Here is a 20,460-nt window from a genome sequence, read left to right as displayed (position 1 = left end):
CATTCTTCCAAACTAACACCGAAATACCTTAAAACCAAAACCGAAAATTCACACAAGGCATAATACATTGTATAAAGGTATTCAAGACTTCAAATAGTAGAAAGGAGCATAAATGCCCAAAACGACCGGTCGGGTCGTTACACAACCGATCCCAACGAACATGTGAACTCTTACACGTGTGCCATCAAAGGAAATGACTTGGAAGATGATGAAATTGAATCCGTTCCGTTGAAAAAGTCCGGAGAGACCTTGTCGAAATGAGCTATAATATGGTATCACAACTTACCCCTAATTCTATTGACTCGTTTGCTATGCTTGTAGATGCCTTTATAAAAGCGCACGCCGGGGCCATCAAGGTCGAAACCATGAAATCGGACTTTTTCAAGGTAAAACAAAGAGATAATGAGATGCTCAGTGAATTCGTATCGAGGTTTCAAATGGAACAGATGGACCTGCCTCCGGTCGCAGATGATTGGGTCATTCAGGCCTTCACCCAAGGACTCGATCCTTGAAGCTCATTGGCTTCACAGCAGTTGAAGAAAAATATGATAGAATACTCAGCAGTAACTTGGGCCGACGTCCATAACCGGTACCAATCAAAAATTAGGGTTGAACATGATCAACATGAGGCCCATTCCGGGTCTGGTGAAAGATCTAAAAGAGAAATTGATCGTGAGCCAAGATCGAGTAGAGACCGGTATCAAGGGGAACAATGGAGATCGAAGGGGTAATGGGTCCGGACGCAACACTGTGAGAAGTCAAAGAAGGAGCGACCAAGGTCAAAATAACTAGAGACTCATGAGCAAAAGAGGTTTTGACAGACCCATCGGGTCTAAGGAAGCGCCAAGGTTATCGGAGTACAACTTTAACGTCGACGTTGCCTCCATCGTATCATCCATCGGACGCATCAAAGATACTAAGTGGCCTCGACCATTGCAATCTGATCCTGCCCAAAGGGAGCCCAACCTAATGTGTAAATATCATGGCACTCACAGCCACAGAACCGAAGATTGCCAACAACTGAGAGAAGAAGTAGTATGATTATTCAACAACGGACACCTCCGAGAGTTTCTGAGTGATCAAACCAAAAATCACTTCAGGAATAGGGACTCCAATAATAAAATCGATCAAGAGGAACCTCAGCACGTCATCAATATGATCATTGGTGGGGTCGACGTCCCCCAAGGACCGATGCTAAAACGCACCAAAGTCGCATTACAAGAGAAAAACCGACTCGAGATTATGTACCGGAGGGAACCTTATATTTCAATGATGAGGATATTGAAGGCACCGTGCAACCATACAACAATGCACTAGTAATATCTGTACTCATGAACAAATCACGAGTTAAGCATGTGCCAATTGAACTAGGTAGCTCGGCCAATATCATCATATCGAGGGTCGTGGAACAGTTGGGTCTACAAGATCAAATTGTGCCTGCTGTACAAGTTTTAAACAAGTTTAACATGGAATGTAAGACCACTAAATGGGAGATAACCCTGCCGGTAAACACAGCCGGAACTGTTCATAAAATAAAGTTCTATATGATCGAAGGAGATATGAGTTACAATGCTCTCCTCGAGAGGCCATGGATTCACAGCATGAGGGCAGTACCCTCGACATTACACCAAGTGTTGAAATTCCCCACACCAGGGGGAGTTAAAACAGTTTATAGGGAGCAACCGGCCGTAAAATAAATATCTGCGATCGATGAGGTGGTCCCGATATCCGCACTCTCGACATCAAATAACCTGAGTTTGGTCATCAAGGAAGAAACTAAATAGAAATCATTGACACCAGCCCCTACCGAACTAGAAAAGAAGGGGACGTGCGAGGATGGCGACTACGGAGTTCCTAGGTCTTTCATAGCCCCTGACAATTCTGATGCCACCAAGTCAATGATCGAGGAGCTGGAGCAAGTCATATTGATCGATCACCTACCCGATCGAAAGATATACCTGGGTACGGGGTTAAGTCCCGAGCTCAGGAAAAAAACTCATTGAATTCCTTATAGCTAACATAGATTGTTTTGCTTGGTCCTATCTTGATATGACACGGATCCCGCCGGAAATAACTTCTCACAAGTTGATCTTGGATCCGAAGTTTTACTCGGCTAAATAGAAGAGGAGGCCTCAGTCCGAAGTCAAGCAAGAATTCATCAAAGGCGAGGTATTTAGACACCTTAAAATATGTTCCATTCTGGAAGTTAAGTACCCGGGCTGGTTAGCAAACGTAGTAGTGGTCCCGAAAAAGGGAAATAAATTAAGAATGTGTGTAGACTACAAATACCTGAACAAGGCATGCCCCAAGGACTCTTTTCCTCTGTCCAACATCGATCGCATGATTAATGCGACGACTGGCCACGATATCCTCAGCTTTCTCGATGCCTATTCCGGGTACAACCCAATCCGCATAAACCCGGGAGATCATGAAAAAACTTCCTTCATCACTAAATACAACACCTATTGTTATAATGTAATGTTGTTTGGATTAAAGAACGCTGGTGCCACTTACCAATGCCTAGTAAATCGGGTGTTCGAAGAATAAATAGGAAAATCGATGGAGGTTTACATTGACGACATGTTAGTAAATCCCCTGTGAGAAGAGGACCATTTGGGACATTTGCAAGAAACCTTCAACATACTAAAAAAATACAATATGAAGCTGAACCCGGAGAAATATGCATTCGAGCTCGGATCCAGAAAGTTCCTCGGATTTATGGTGTCTAACCGGGGAATCGAGATTAATCCCGATAAGATCAAGGCCATAGAAGACATCACCGTCATATACAATGTCAAGGCACTTCAAAGGCTAACCGGGTGCATAGCCGCCTTGGACCGATTCATTTCAAGGTCTTCCAATAAGAGCCACCGGTTCTTCTCGTTATTAAAGAAGAAGAATAACTTCTCATGGACCCCAGAGTGCCAACAAGTGGAGTTCTAGTACGGGAAGAGGAAGGTACGCAATTTCCTATCTATTATGTTAGTAGGACTCTAGGCGAGGCCGAAACTAGGCATCCTCACCTGGAGAAATTGGCGCTCGCTTTGCTAAGCGCCTCCCAGAAGTTAAAGTCGTATTTTCATTGCCATCCCATATGTGTCATAACTACTTACCTGTTAAGAAGCATAATGCATAAACCCGAGCTCTCGGGAGGATTGGCCAAATGGGCCGTGGAAATTAGCGGGTACGATATCTAATATCGACCCCGAACCGCCATCAAATCCCAAATTTTGGCAGACTTCATGATCGACTTCACGCCGGACCTAATACCCGAAGTCGAAAAGGAATTGTTGTTGAACTCGGGGACTTCCTCAAATATCTGGACCCTCTTTACAGATGGTGCCTCGAACACTAAAGGGCCCGGGATTTGCATCATATTGAAGCCACTCACGGGTAACGTAGTTAGACAATCTATTAGAACTGCAAAATTGGCTAACAATGAGGTCGAGTATGAGTCCATGATTGCAGGTCTCGAAATGGCTAAAAGCTTGGGGGCTGAAGTGATCAAAGCTAAATATGATTCCCTCCCTGTAGTGAATCAAGTCAATGGGACGTTCGAAGTAAAAGAGAAACGAATGCGAAGATACCTGGATAAACTACAGGTAACGCTACATCGATTCAAGGAATGGACCCTATAACATGTACCCCGGGTTAAAAATAGTGAAGTCGATGCTCTAGCTAACTTGGGGTCATCCGTTAATGATGATAAGTTCAACTCGGGAATGATCGTACAACTCCTAAAATCGGTAGTGGAAGAAGGCCACACTGAGATAAACTCGACAAGCTTAACTTGAGACTGGAGAAACAAGTATATAGATTACCTGAAAATCAAGAAACTACCCTCGGATCCTAAAGAATCAAGGGCTCTGCACACGAAGGTGGACAGGTTCAGCCTGTCCGAAGATAACACCCTATTTAGAAGAACATTCGATGGCCCACTCGTAATATGTCTGGGGCCAGGAGACACCGAATACGTTCTGGGGGAAGTTCACGAAGGCACCTGTGGAAACCACTAAAGGGCCGAATCATTTGTTCGTAAAATAATCAGATCCGGCTATTACTGGATCAATATGGAGAAAGATGCTAAGGAGTTCGTACGGAGATGCAACGGCTGTCAGAGTCATGCACCGATGATCCACCAGCCTGGGAAGTTGCTGCATTCGGTCTTGTCACCTTGGCCATTCATGAAATGGGGAATGGACATCGTCGTCCTCCTGCCATGGGCACCCGGTAAAGCTCAATTTATATTATTTATGACTCACTATTTTTCTAAATGGTTTGAAGCTCAGGCATTTGAGAAAGTCAAGGAGAAGGAAGTTATTGATTTTATTTGGGACCACATAATATGTCGGTTTGGAATGCTGGCCGAGATCGTATGTGACAACGGGAAGCAGTTCATCGGCAGTAAGGTGAGCAAATTTTTCGGGGATCATAAGATCAAAAGGATCCTATCGACACCCTATCACCCTAGTGGGAACGGGTAGACAGAGTCTACAAACAAGACCATGCTCCAAAACCTTAAAAAGAGACTAATCGACGCTAAAGAAAAATGGAAGGAAATTTTGCCCGAAGTCCTATAGGCATACCGTATGACCTCAAAATCTGGTACTGGGGCAGCCCCATTCTCGATGGTCTACGGTGCCGAAATGCTAATACTGGTCGATGTAGGAGAACCGCATTTCAGGTTCCGATATACGACTGAAGAGTTAAATAGTGAGGCTAGGAGCACGAGCCTGAAACTATTAGACGAGAGGTGCGATGCCGCCCTCGTACGATTGGCTCCCAAAAACAACGGATCGAATTGGAAATGTCCATATCGAATTATTGAGATTACCAGTAAAGGTTCATACAAACTCGAAGTAGGGAACGATGAACAACTACCAATCAACTGGAACGTAACCCACTTAAAATGATACTACTGCTACGGTACGACCCCATTCATTATTTTCTTTACATATATTGCGAACTGTACTAACACTTGCAGGCAACAACCAAAGAATGATGTAGATGTTAGGCTTGAAAGCACGCGTTGCACTCTTTTTTCCTTGGACCAATTTTGTCCCAAATGGGTTTTCCGATAAGGTTTTTAACGAAGCAATAGTGGATCGTGCTAACTTAGAATCAAGACCAGTTATGAACCGGAATCGATGGTCGCATCAACAGTATCTGAGCCCTTTCGACGATCGACCTCGAATACTGGGGGCCATTATCCTCGGGTAATAATTCTAGCAAGGAAGGAAACTTTGTGCGTGAACAGTCTGGTCTCGGTGGATAGGATTTATTGTAAGGGCCGAACAGTCAAAGTGAATCGTGCCCGCGTAGACCACCCAAGACATAACATGAAGCTTGTACATACTTACAATCGTGTATATTGCGCACAGGAATGAAAGAAAGTTTCTACCTTGCAGACACATTTTTTCCCCTTAAGACTATTATATTTTTCCTTAAGGATATCGAGACCAAGGGCCGCCTCTATCCGGATCCAAGAGATCACCCCCACCCGGGGACTGTATTCCAAGACAAGTCCAGATGGCTCGGGTATCGAAGCCTGAAGGTACAAAGCCTATTAGGCAGTACCTGAACTCAAAAGGCTACGGCCACCCTAGAAATGGCTCAGAGACGTCCGAAGCCCGTAATCAAAACATAAAGTCCTTCAAAAATTCCAAACAGGTTCAAAGTTACCCTCGACAAAACTATAATCTAAAAACATCTAAACAAGCACTTCAGGGAAAGCTTCCGGTCATACCGAGCCCTCCACAAAATTCAAACAAAATTTACTTAGAGAACAAGTCTTGTTCGAACCTCCGAACAAAACCTTATTTCTACGTTTTATTCTATGCTAAGGCATTTGAAAACTTTGCAATCATATAAGGGAATCCAAAATAAATGAACTCAAAAATTGTCAAAGGGATAAAAGCCTTATATATATTGCAATAAAAGTCTTTTACAAAGTCCAACGATAACGGCCTCAACAAAATGAACAAAATACAAAAACAAAGAAAACTCCCTAAGGCACCTAATCCTGATCTTCACTAGAACCCTCCACGTCACCGGAGCCATCGGGGTCTTCTGCATCCTCGAGTTCGTCGGAGCCCTCAGAGCCTTCCTTACTCTTGGGGTCAGCCAGCTTCTTAGCCTCGTCCTGGAGCCTTTTTGCATCTTCAATCTCGGCTGACAGGTCGAAACCCGGGGCATGGACCTCCTCGAGAGCCTCCCTTCGGGACAACCATTTCACATACTCGATAGTAACTTTTAGGTAGTCCTGGGTTGCCTCAGCATCAGCCTTGTACTGGGCCACCATCTCTGCATCATCGGACCTGGTTATCTCCGACGCAGACTTTGCTATTTCGAGCTCCTTTTCGAGGGCATCCCGTTCAGCAATGGTCGAGCCTAGTTGAGACTGGAAGTATTTGATTCGTTAAGCCCATGCTTTGGCCTTCTCTCTCACCACTCGGAGTTTGACCTCCATCGATGCTAGTTTCTCTCGGCCAGTCTCCTTCTCCGAAGCCAATCGATCCATTTTTCCTTTCCACCCTTCGGCCATGGCCTTGACCTCATCCATCTCGGCTCAGAGTTGGTTGATCATGTTAACTCTTTGCTGGATCTGCGGGGTTTGGCCATTAGTTGCCATGTCTAAATCGTCATCACTAACTTCACAAATCTTTACCTGTTCCACCATGTCAGTATGCTCTTTCTAAGCCGCATCCAACTTAGCTTGGAAATTCTTGGCTTCTTCTTTACGTTGCTCGCTAAGAAGCTTATACATGTCCCTCTTCTCAATTAGCTCATTGACCTCAACCTCGAGCTGGTTAACCTCAATCTGGTACTGGAGGAAACTTTCATGATGAAGTGGCGAGACCTGCAAAAATATAAAGGAAAAAAGAAAAGGCATGAGAAATATCAAAAACTAAATCTGTAGATGAAATAGTGTAATGCCGCCTTACCTGATTCAGTGCCTGTTGTGCTTCGTTAAACAAGCATGGCATATCCACCTCGTTTATTTTCTATTGGTCTTCTTCAGTTACCAGGCACCGGAGGTAGCTAGCTACTCCAACATGGGCAGAAAGAACCCGAGCATCCTCCGAGACGGTGATGATTATTGACCGCTTTCTGCTGGGATACATGCTCGGGGTGGGGAACCATTTAATTAATTTTGGACTCGAGTTCAGACCGCCGACCTCTGAAGATGGGTCTTCCTCGGCACATCCAAATCACCCAACCCGGAGAAGTATTCTAGGGCGGTTGATTCTATACCTTCAGAAAAGGAACGGAGGGGATCGTCCATACCATGAGCCCCTTCATTGGACCGCTCCTTTGTCGTTCGAGCCTCTTTGAGCATAGACTTAATAGAAGGCGACCCTGAAATGTTTATTACACCGGGTGTCTCCTTCGGGGCATGGCCGGCATCCCGAAAAGTCTCGGCTCCGGTCTGCTCATCGACTTTCCTAATCTGAGGGAGATCAGCCTCATAAAACTCTCATTCAACAACCACCCTCTCTTCAGGGGAGATTGGACTACGGGCAACGAGAATATCATCCTCCTCGGGCTTATCCCTGTACTGATAAAGCAAGTCTGAGGCTGGTTCTCGAGAGCCAGAACTCTCCTTTGGCTTGCGGGCCAATCTTCTCCTTGGTTTCTTCTTCTCCAAGCTCGGGGAACTCGGAGTCTTTCTTTACTTCTTCTCTCCTCCAGCATCCCCGGGATGTCCCAAGGCGGAGGGATCTACAGACAAGTCCTCATCCCCTACTGAAGGCCTAAGCTCACTGGTCTTGGGAAATCCTACGAAAAGAATAGAAAGGAAATAAGAATGTAATGTTAAAAGGGGAGCCTAATGCTACTTATTCGGGAAAGAGATCTTACCGTGAGAAGGAGCCTCTCAATGGCCCCTCGAGAGCTCGCGCCATGAGCGCTCAGAATAAGGCATCTGCGAGCAAATGCCTTCGATCCACTCCTAGAGTCGAGGAATGGCGTTTGGGACTCGAGCAAGGGCTGCACCATAGTAAATACCGATGAGAAATAGGGAGATAAAACATAAAATCGACATTTAAAAGAAATCTATGCTTACGTGATACATTTCACTTCTCGGGGAATGGCCTGAACTCGGCAGGATCAATTCTGTGGTCCTCACTGGACAAAGCGTCCCTGCCAACCCCGATCCTGGTCCTCGTCCATGCTTGAAAATGCGACTTTGCTGGACTGGCATACGAGCTTTATCAGTCCCCCCCCTCAGAAGATTCGGGGATTGTACAGACGGAGTAGATGATCGATGGTGAACAAGCAAGAGTTAACTTTGTTCATAAAGAATCGGAGGAGGATTACGATCCTCCACAACGATGGGTGGATCTGACCAAGGCAAATTTCATACCTCCTACAGAAGTCCAGAATAACTGGGTCTACCGGGCCCAATATGAATGGGTAAGTGTAAACACTCAGATACCCCTCCATATGGGTAGTAATGTTGTTATTGCCCCGGGGATTACTATTTCCTTATCCGCCCAGCCACAGTCCTTACGAACCGTAGGAAGGACGACCTCGGTGATGGAGCAAATGTACCTAGATACCGCCTCGCATCGGCCTTGCACTGATGAAGGGTTTTTGACTTTAAAGTCGTCCGCGACCAAACACCCCCCGAGGACAAATATTTTCAAGGGAGGATCGGCTGTCGGCTCATCGGTAGCCACGCCCGGAGCGGACCTCTCAAGGTCAACCACATCGGGAGCGGTCTCCTCGACTTCGGTGGTCGATCGTGAAGAAGAAGTAGCAACGTTTTGGGGAACAGTCTTAGAAGTCTTCGCCATTATTATCTAGAAAGAAGTTAGGAGAAGTGAGAAGGAAGATTGGGAGATGAAGGGTAAAAGTTTGCCGAGAAAATCAAACGCGCTGATTTAGGTAAAGGATAAATGAAAACTTGTGATTTGCTGAAAACTCTTGAAGAATGAAGGTAAAATTGTTGGGCTATGAAGAAAGGTAGTAATATCCTGAAGGTACGAAGGTAGAAGCTTGGTCAAAAGTAAAATATGAATGAAGGAGGAGAGTATTTATAGAGGCTTCGCGTCGTTTCGTGTCCAGGGACGGTCTGCCGATGGACGACACGCATTTGAGGTCATTATGACACGACTGACATGACGTTTCGGATTCTTTGTCGTTTCTGTCACGTCGTATTGAAGAAGGAATCGAGGTGTTCGTATCGTTTCTCGTCGTTTCAGTAAACTCACTCTCCGAAAAACGAGGGGACTATCTGTATACGGGTGAAATAGAATATGTGGGATGCTTCGGTTCCGATGAAATGAACAGAGCAAGAAACGTAAAGGCAAGGGACAGAAATCGAGGCAAGAAGCCCCTTGGTCGGGGGTCCGAGCAGAACACCCGCCCTCGGAAGTATCGGGGCCATGAACCCCAGGTCCGATTCGAACCCCAAAAGCCTCAGAGAGCATTACCAGACAATCAAGCACGACCAATAAAAGACCGTGATATCCACGACCGACCGGATATCACAGTGTGGATCTCGGCACATATCTGCAGAAAATCAGTGATTAGTTAAATGAAAGATTTTTACCTTTTTATGAAATTGTACTTAGGATAAAACTCCCCTACTATATAAAGAGGGTCTGATTATTTATTAAGAATATTGTAACACACATATCAAGGTAATATACTCTTATTTTCTCTGTTATTCAAAGTTCTTATTCTTGTTCATCAGTGCTTCGTTATTGTGAGTCCGGGATCTCATTAAGGCTGTTACTAAGTCCGGGATCACCTATCTTGATTGGTTTGATAATTTATCACTTCTTTTATCTGTTTAATCTAACACAATTTATCATTTGTATTGAATTAATCCACGTATCTTTAAAATACTTACAAATTTAATTGTTATCCGTTTTTAGGATAAACAAGATCAGAGCATAATTTTTATGTGAGCAGTGAATAAGGAATTAATCGAATCTATTGTAGTAAATATTAAATAAGCTTCCAATATTAGTCAATTTAGTACTTGATGCGAATCTAACGATGATTTCCATGAATTATAGTATTCCATTTTGTATGACTAATTGCTTCCTCTATTATATCTTCCATTCATTTTTAAGAAGGTAGCAAAATAAAGTGGTTGGACAGAAACAAAGCAATAACCATCAGGGCGGAGCTAGAGCAAGAATAAGGGGATTAATTGAATCTCAAACAACAACAACAACAACAACAACAATAACATACCCAGTATAATCTCACATAGTGGGGTATGTGGAGGGTAGTGTGTAAGCAGAGCTTATCTCTACCTTTGTGGAGGTAGAGAAATTATTTCCAATAGACCCTCGGCTCAGGCAAACAGAGATACCACAATAATAACAAGAAACAAGACAGAACAACATCGAAAAGCCATGTAAAAGCATCATACACAACAAGATAATTAATTGAATCTCGTTCATCAAAAAATTATACTATGCAAATGGAGGAAAACGAACTTTCTCATTATATATAAATTGTTGAATCTCTTTTATATAAGTAAAACTGCTAATATAGTGACAAAGGGGATTTAAAAATTTTGTTTGATCACCGGTTCAAATCCAATGTGTGATATTAGTGTCCATTTGAATCTCCTTATATATACAATTCATGGCTATTATAACTATAGGTTGTGGAAAATCACAAGGTGGAGTCATACGAAGTGACATGAATTGAAATCCTAACACTACCTACATATTCTCGGCAAAGATCACTTTTAGTCTGCGGTCGAAACTATTTACTGTTAGCCGTAAAAATATATAGTAGTCGTAAATATATATACAAATACACCGTTAGCCATAAATATATTTTTCGGTTATTATTTTGAAAGCGGCTATACAGTAGCATTTTTGGTATATTCTTGCCAATAGGTTTTTTTCCTTCCAAAAACTTGGCCAAACATCTTAGTTTTAGAAAAAGTATTTCATACTAAAATACTACTCTTGATTCGATTCCACTAGATAGCATTAGTAGCAATCTTTCAATCTTTCACCCTTTTCATGAAATTTGGGTCACATCAAGGTCGAAATTTGGACTTAACCGCTCTTTCTTCGCTTCAATAATTTCTAAGACAATAATCCACAAAGCCAGTCTATTTCAGGCCCCAGTTATTGCTTTAGACTTATTGTTTCTCCACTCCTATTCTCAGACAGGCTCTTTTAGGTTGACGTTTTGTCCAATATGGAATTTTTCGGCACGAATTCTATCATTTCTCAACGAAAACAAAAGGAAGAAAAGAAAGAGATCTCCTACTACCTTTCCCTTTTGTGGAGGTGTTATCACTTTTCTCATAAATCATGATTAATCTTAGCTGGACTTCGTCGAGATTGTTTGTGACATTGGTGACAAGGTTTGTGCCCATCTGCGGGAGCTATAGGGGGCGTCGGGGGGAACGGGTTGATAAAAATAAGGTTAATTTTTAGGCAGAATACATAGTTTACCTCCGACCTTGAGATCAAATCCCTATGACATACTCTTTCAATACGGGCAACCTTTTACACACGCAATCTTTTAAAAGTGTGTTTAAAACACACATCTTTTGCTCACCTGATATCGCGTGATTTACATCCAATAAAAGCGAGTGAGCAGTAACTTTTTGTGTATGGAGCTATAAATTGACGCCATGTGTCCAGTTGTTTTTATTTTCTTATTTTTTATTTATCTTCTTTTTTCATCAAATTTTTTAATCAATCTTAAATTTATTTTTAAAAAACATTTTTTAGCATCCATCTTCACTATTCCTTCATCGCTGCTCCACCACCATCTTCCATTGTCGCCACCAACATCACCTACCTCAATCCGTGCACACCATAATTGTTTTTCATTTCCCTCGTTCAAAGATAAAACCCATAAACTACAAAGGTAAAAGGCCACTATTTTGCACCAAATCAATTAAACCCATTTCAAATTCTTTATTACAATCCCTAATATTCAAATTTTCAAGCACTGTCAATGTAGAAAAGCTCTAAATCAGACCTTCGAATGTAAGGGATTTAGGAGTTAAATGAAGAGACTTCAAATAATGAGCAGGTGGTTCAAAATGAAATTTTTAACTCCAAATTATAACAATTTTTTTTTAGAGAAAACTGGTTGGAAAAGTTTAGAGAAAGAAAGCATCTACAAATAAATATTGCCCATCAAGTCAACAAAATCTAGTTTTTAATTCGCACCAAATATTAAATTATTTGGATTGTTGGATCGTTGGTTTTCGTCTTTTAAATTATTTAAGGAAGAAGAAACTTTAGAATTTTTACCGTTTAGAGCCATTTTGGCTAAAATGGTGTCTTGGGTAGATTAAGAAGATGAGGGAGCTTTTCTATTTCTTTTTTCCTTTTTGGGCAAAGGTCCAAATATGCATGTGTACTATATGAAATTGAGCACATTTGCCTTTCCGTTAATACTTTAGCTCAAATATGGCTTTACCGTCACATAGTTAGTCCGTATATGCCCTTAGAGTTACACAGTTGGCCCATATATGCCCTTTTCGAAACGGAATTCACCCAAACTAATTAGGTCTTTCTTTAATTGTATTAAAGTATATTACAAACACTATTTCCTTTTTATTAATACTTTTTTTCTTTACCTTTCTCTTTTCTTTCTATTTTTTTTCTTCTCTTTTTTGTTCATTTTTTTTCTCCCTTATCTGTTTCCTCCATTACTGATATCTTTTCCATTTTCGTCACCAATTTCACTTGACAAAACTCATTAATTCTAATTATTAAGAAAATCCTCCCATAAAGTAATCAAGTTCCAATTTCATTGGCCCTCTAAATAAACGAAATTAAATTGTTCCAAAAATTATGGTTTAAACTTTAAAATAATAAAAACATCTCAACCTTTAATAATACTCAAAAGATCAAAATATTTAAATTATTTCCAGAAATATAATTTAATGATTAAAAGCCTAGAGTTCAAGTTGTAGTGTTATAAATTTGAGTTGTTAGTCTTTTTTCAGCTGGACATTTTTTATTTTTTTATTAACTATGTAGATTAGGGGTGTACATGGAATGGGTTGGTTCGATTTTTATCAAAATCAAACCAAATCAATTATATCGGTTTGGATTGTTCGGTTTTGTTGGATTTTCAGATTTTTTGTTACATAAATATTATTTCAATCTTACTTTGTTAAATTTTTTTAGAACTAAATATATGTTCAGTAAAAATTAAAAAATTGACAAACATATGATCTATAAAAATATTCTTGTAGGAGAATTTTCTTAGTAATTGGAATTTATAAGTTTTGTCAAGTGAAATTGGTAATGAAAATGGAGAAGATATCATTAATAGAGGAAATCGGATAAGGGAGAAAGAAAAAGAAAGAAAAAAAAGAAAAAAGAAGAAAGAAAAGAGAAAGGTAAAGAAAAAAAAGTACTAATAAAAAGAAAATAGTGTTTGTAATACACTTTAATACAATTAACGAAAGAGCTAATTAGTTTGGGTGGATTCCGTTTCGAAAAGGCATATATAGGCCAACTGTGTAACTCTAAAGGCATATATGGACCAACTATGTGACGGAAAGAGCATATTTGAGCTAAAGTATTAACGAAGAACAAATATGCTCAATTTCGTATAGTATAAGGGCATATTTAAACCTTTTCCGTTCCTTTTTAAAGAAGATGGAGACTTTTAAACGTAATTTTTTTTTTAAAGTTAATGACACGTGTCACGATATTAATGATGTGTGACATACACTTGTTGGAAACAAAGTGGTCAAGTACCGCGCAGGTGTGTCTTAGACACACTTTTGAAAGGTTGAATGTGTAAAAGGTTGCCCGTATTGAAGGAGTGTATGATAGGTATTTGACCTCAAGGTCAGAGGACAAACTACGTAATCTGCCTAAATTTATATATATATATTAGATGATGAATTCCATTAGCTTCTTTACCGTTTACTTTTTTTTTTGGTATTCCCGTGATAAAAATTCTACTCCTGCCACTTTGTGCCCTTAGCCCCTTGACAAGTAGTGTTCATGTGAAGAGAATTTTAACGGTATAGCAGTGGATTATTCTCAAACTCTTGTTCCTAACACTGGCCAAATCAGTTATAAGAAAAATACGTTTAGGAAAAATTTTCATGTATATTTTCTGTTAAGTCGTAAACTTTCTGAAATATGTTTTAAACTAATTATGGCATATTACTCTTTTTTCCATGTTCTTAATCAATGTTTATTTGAAAATAATACTTGAATCTCCTTGAGTGTACTGATCATATTGTAAATACTTACCAGTGCGATCAACAAAAACTCTAATTTATTGTTGTGTCCAATAACAACAACTTATTGTTGTGTCCAATAACAACAACACCACACCTAGTGTAATCTTACAAGTGGAGTCTGAAGAAAGTAGTGAATACGTAGCATTACCTTTACCTTGTGCAAATAGGGAGACCGTTTCCGACAGACACTCGACTAATTATTGTATCCATTTTGAACAACTATAGCATTTGCATATCAATTTGCTAGGGATCTTGTTTTTCATTCAAGTAACAAGAAAGAAGGACAATCATCACAGATTTGACAGATTCTACATATTTTGAAACAGAATGAATACTTTAGCCACATAAGTGATTTTGTTCTTGTTGTCATATTGGATCTCTCAATTTCTTGGCTATTTCATGAACAAATGTGCACAATTCGAGGGAAAAAAAACATGACTAGACCATTCAAATGAGTAAAACAATCGTGCAAATCCAAATTGAAAAATTAATCCAAATAATCACCCACCTAATATCTTAAACTATAAACAGCCAACGGAAATATAATATATGTATATCGACTAGAAAAAGTAAACATTGAATCAGACCGGCTATTTGTATAACAATCCCAATAAAATTCAGGCCTAACAAAAAAGGGCCATAATTAGATCATGGGCCTTGAGCCCAATGCCGGCATTTAGTGGGCTCATTTCCACAAATAGTCATTTTTCTGACCTCGTATTAGAAGTTGTCCACTTTTTCAAAATAGACCAGTTTGAAAGTGACAATTTGATCTGAGGTTTCAAATTCAAAACTAATATGCAAACCACAGATCTAATTTTCATAAAGTGGCCAACTTCTAACACAAGGTTGAGCTACCGCGAGAAAGGCAATAAACTGCAACATCTTGTAACTCTCCCTCTCCTCAGTCGATCTTGATCGCCTTTATTGTTTTGACTGCTCAAGAAAACAGAATGAAAATGGTTAAACACGGTGCTCGATCTTTGCTACAGAAATGCAGAATACTAATGTATTCAGCAAATTGTAATTGACAAGACATTTATTGCAAAATCATTCAGAGGCTGCCTTCGTATTCGTTTTAATCTTCTTAATGCAATTGATATGTAGATGGCGCTCTCGTAAATGTATTATATGTTCTCTCTGTTGCACAGGATTAGTACAACAAAGTATTTCAGGATGTGATGGACAGCACTGGTCTATTGATTTGGCTTCCATCAATTACTGAAAGGTACATAACAAGAAAGAACTGTGTAAACCGAACTAATAAGAACACTTCTGTGGTCGTTGCAACAGTTCACATTCTAGACAGAAGTAAGGTCGTCATTTTCGGCTTATTCACGATAAATTATCTTTACATCTCCAACTTAAGGGATATATATTTCATGGTATAAAGTCAACCAGAAAATAGACTTACTCGAGGGATAAAACACTCGAGCAAATGAAACTGATCACAGTTGGAAGGAAGCAACAAACAGAGAACATACATTCAAAGCACGACCGAAGACAGCTGATGAAAAACATACATGACATGATACTAAGAGGTAAAAATGAAAATTGTGAATATTAAATTCACAAGGCATCAAATTAAGAGTACCTGATCATTATTGAATATTAGTCCTTAACTGAGTTACACGAGAAGTCAGCAAAAAAGTTTAGGCATCATGTTCAAAAGAGAATATTGGTGAAGCAAAATTTTCAAGTAATGTATAAACCGATAGTTAAGAAGAAGAAGAAGAAACTCACTTGTGAATAAATGAAGGTTCCTAGGATTGCAATGGCGGCTCCAAGTGCATTGATGGGTCGGACAGGTGTTTGGAAGATTATGATGGAGGAAACAATGACAGATATCCGCTTCATTGTATTTCCTATGCTAAACGTAAGCGGAGAAATCTCATCCAAGGACATGTAAGACACCTGGTTGTATAAGTGATAGAATATACTCTGCGCAGCCACCCACCTAATAATCCGAATACAAAAATTGGTTATTAGGCTAATCATCAAAATGATTAGTGAAGAAACTTTTGTTATAACCACACAGGTAGACAATTCCATCAGCAATTACATTATAAATGCTATCAAATAATTTATTGAATGACTCAGAAGTATACAAGAGAGAGCTAGAAACTAAGGCGCCATCATTAATACAGTTGATGCCTAAGGAAAAAAGGGCAGCTCGGTGCACTAAACTCCCGCTATGCGCGGGGTTCGGGAAAGGGCCGGACCACAATGGTCTATTGTATGTAGCCTTACCCTGCATTTCTGCAAGAGGCAGTTTCCACGGCTCGAACCCATGATCTCCTGGTCACATGACAGCCTTACCCTGCATTTCTTGATGCCTATGGAAGCTAACACAAAATGGGATTAATATGATACACCTCGATGATTTAAATCAATTATTAACATTCTTAAATCGTCAAACAAACCATGATTCAATAAACTTTAACGAAGATATAAAACAACTTCAAACTGATACAACCACGATACATATTCAGAGATAGATGTATAATATCATATAACTATTCAACATAGCATAGGTTAAGAACTAAAAATACTGGGAGCAAACGTCATAAGAAGTGGAAGTTATCGGTCCTTACCAAACAAAATTGGGTCCTATCTGAGAGAGCGCATTTTGCCATCCGACCGCCCACATCTGGGGGCCCTCCATAGCAATTGCAAAAGGTGTAAGAATTAACAGAGACATAATGGACAAACACGCATAATAGTTCATCCCGCTAACAGACTTCCCCTTCATTCCTTTCTTTGAGAATATATTCCGGAACACAAAAGCAAGATTTGATATCATCGCCCCCATAAAACCTGTAATAGCAAATCAACTAACTATCAGAAGCTAACCTCAATATAGCCATTTTACCTATGGATAATCAAATATCACCGAAGTAATTGCTTGATAAAAGTAAAGTAAATCATAATTGATCTCACCAGTCATGTTGAAATTGAGCTCAGTAGCAGCTGAAAGTGCGCAACCACCAATAATTGGCACAAGCGACAAATAAACCGGAAGCGGGAAAGTTTCACCAAGAAAAAACCTCGAAACCAATACGCTAAAAGCCGGTTCACCACTCTTGATGATATGAGTAAAAGAAACTGCAACTTTAGACATACTAACAGTTGCTGCTACATGTCCAATGGTATGAGCAACTGCAACCTACATCACCACCAAAAATTATAGTAACACAAACTTAAAAAAAATATATTATTTGAAACAAGTAAATAAATAAATCATATATTCTCTCCATTCAATGACGATATTTAAAGTAAATAAATAAATCATATATTCTCTCCATTCAATGACGATATTTAAAGTAACCCATGTTCGAAGTTAATCTTTCAATCTTATTGAGACAAAATTACATTTTCACAAACTTTTTTTTGTTGGCTTTCTACGTCCAGAGAAGGAAGCCTTGGAGCAACAGTAAAGTTGTGTCCCCGTAACCTATACGTCAAGGTTCGACCCGTAGAATCAGCCACTGATACTTGCATCAGGTAGGCTGTATACATCACACCCCTTGGGGTGTTGTCCTTCCCCGGACCTTGCATGAACGAGGATGTTTCGTGCACTAGGCTACCCTTCTTTTACATATTCACAATTTTTTTTTTTTGGCTTTCTACGTACAACATACAATCCAGCTCTACCTCTAGGCCCACTAGAGGAGGTGTTTCTCCATTTCACACTTGAATCCGAGACCTCTAGTCAAGTATAGAGGGATCCAATCGATCCCATCCCACCAAGTGTGATGGTGATATATTCATAAACTACAAAAGTAGTATTACTATATAACAATACTACAAGTCATAACTTTTACAACTTAAAATATTGAAAAAATAGTAGGAGTGCCTTTTTGTTTTTGCAACAGATGAATAAAACCTAAAAATTCTTAATCTCTCACCACCCCAGCAAAACCCCTAGAAACACCAAACCAGAACCTTAAATACTGACATAAAAAAATCATAATTCTTACCGGAAACAGATTTTTCCAGAACTCAAGATCCGTTTTTGGGAATTCAGCAATTCTTGTAACCCATGAAACTAACATAATCAACGAGCCAGTAGCAAGGGATAGAGTAGAAGTCAACCAAGGAAAAGGATAAGCATTAAGAACTTTCTTATTATATATATTAAAAACAACATTCAAAGCCCACCACGTAGCAAAATATATACTGATTTTAACCCTCTGAGTAGCAGCCTCTGATGATTTTGGTAACTCAATGTTTACATCCAAAGGCTGTGATTTATCAGCTTCATATGCTTTGCATATTGTTCCAATTCTTGATATAGAACCAAACTTTGTAACACATGATATGTAGAGAGGTTTCTTGGTTGAAAAATCACAGTTTTGAATCTTTATTTTTGGTAAAAATCCAAGATTTGAATTAAAATTAAAACCCCTTTTGGGAATAAAATCAGAAGGTGTGATTGATAAAGGTGATTGCTTTATAGAACAAGCCATGTCAAATTTCTTTTGCTAAACTGATAAAAATTTGAGTCTTTAAGATGAAACAATGAGAGAAATTTTGATACTAATGTTTAAAGGGATTAAAAGGGTATATGGAAAATGTCAAGAAATTGCTAGATTTTTGGTTTAGAAGAATCGGACAAAGAGTTTTTCGGTAGAATTGAGAAAGGTGTGTAGGTTAGGTGACATTGACAATAACTGAGAGGTGACAGGGAAAGAAGATTTGGTACGACGTTGATTCCTATAAGTACAACTGTGACATTGATTGCCTATATTGGAATAGGCAAATGAATATTTATTTATTAGGATCTTGTTGGTATCTTTATTTATTCCAATTTCCTAAACCAAGTGCAAAACAAATTTAGGATATCAAAACCGAAAAACTTAACAAGAGTCCGATTTTGACAAGATTCAAGCATGTTCTAGAATGAGCTCGTGGTATGCGAATTCGAGATTTAAATTATATGAGTTCAATTTTTAAAGTTTTTAGTATTGAATATATTATATTTTTAAAGTTATGGGTTCATATCTACTGTTTTTATAATTTTAATAAATTTTGCATATAAAATTTTACTCTGCATCGAAAGTTATGGGTTCAATTAAACCGTCGGTTCTAAAGCTACCCCTGAGCTCGTGTCAGGTTGAAGTGCCAGTTAAGACCAGCACCTCTAATTAGATCCAATAACGCCTAGGATATTTTTTGTTTAATGATATTCGAAACTTACTGATTCGATTAAATTTGCTTAGTATAAAATTTATTAGAGTTGTCGAGATCTCTTTAAAAGAAGATTCTATTTTGAAGGTTCAAACTCTGAAATTTTTGGTTGAAGGTAAAAAAAGCTTTTATCGTTCCATTTCGATAGGAAAACCAAACATGATTTACGAGTGCAAACAATAATATAAAATTATTGCTCGCTAGTTAAAGATAGTATAGTTAAATTATTCTCTCTACAAGGATTGAATTTAAACAATTTTCGAATAATTTTTAGCTAATTACTATCGAGGAAAATTAGCACTAGATTGAATGATTATTGTCATGACCCCAATTTTTCTCTGTAGGATATTGTGATGGCACCTAGTCTCTAAGACTAGGTAAGCCTATCAATTATGCGGAATACAAAACTGAAACTCAAATCTCAATATATAAAATAAATCAAATCGTGATTCAAATAGTCACAACTCCCAAAACCCGGTAGGAATAAGTCACAAGCTTCTAAGAATTTATTCTAAGAGTTTTTATACATCAGACTCTAAAGGAAATAAGGAAGACAACATAATAAGATAGAAGGGGACTCCGGAGTCTGCGGACGCTGGTAGATATACCTCGAAGTCTCCTCGTACAGATAATTTTCTGATGCCTGGTCTAATAAGATATACCTGGATCTGCACAAAAAGATGTTCAGAAGCGTAGTATGAGTACATCACAGCGGTACCCAGTAAGTGTCAAGCCTAACCTCGGTAGAGTAGTGACGAGGTCAGGTCAGGCCCTACTGGAATAATAAAAGACAAGGAGAAACATTTAACAATATAATAACAATAATGACAATGGGGATAAATCAAGTAAGTAGTGTGTCACAATTTAGCTACACGGAATAAGGGCAATTAACACCTCGCGGAAGAAAAACAGAAATTTACAACTTTAAGGAAAACACCAAAAATAATCTAAAGCAATGCAACCATAAAGAAATATCAATAAGAGCACTCCTGAGGTACCGCCTCGTAGTCTCAAATCATAAGTAAATTCACAATATCTCATTTTCTTATATCACCGCG

At 39.2% G+C, this 20,460-nt stretch overlaps 1 protein-coding gene across 1 annotated transcript; it reads right to left on the bottom strand.

Moving 5' to 3' along the window:
* Positions 1–14,664: 14,664 nt before the first annotated feature.
* LOC107776432 (glucose-6-phosphate/phosphate translocator 2, chloroplastic-like) lies at positions 14,665–18,956 on the bottom strand. Its single transcript, XM_016596329.1, has 5 exons — positions 18,193–18,956; positions 17,153–17,378; positions 16,807–17,029; positions 15,956–16,169; positions 14,665–15,148 (listed from the first exon to the last, which is right to left on the bottom strand). The coding sequence occupies exons 1-5, from the start codon at positions 18,679–18,681 to the stop codon at positions 15,137–15,139; spliced, it is 1,164 nt and encodes a 387-aa protein (XP_016451815.1). The 5' UTR covers positions 18,682–18,956; the 3' UTR covers positions 14,665–15,136.
* Positions 18,957–20,460: the final 1,504 nt, after the last annotated feature.

Source organism: Nicotiana tabacum, chromosome 14, assembly GCF_000715075.1.
Source record: "Nicotiana tabacum cultivar K326 chromosome 14, ASM71507v2, whole genome shotgun sequence".
NCBI classification, from domain to species: Eukaryota; Viridiplantae; Streptophyta; class Magnoliopsida; order Solanales; family Solanaceae; genus Nicotiana; species Nicotiana tabacum.
This window is presented reverse-complemented; position numbering and strand designations above follow the sequence as displayed.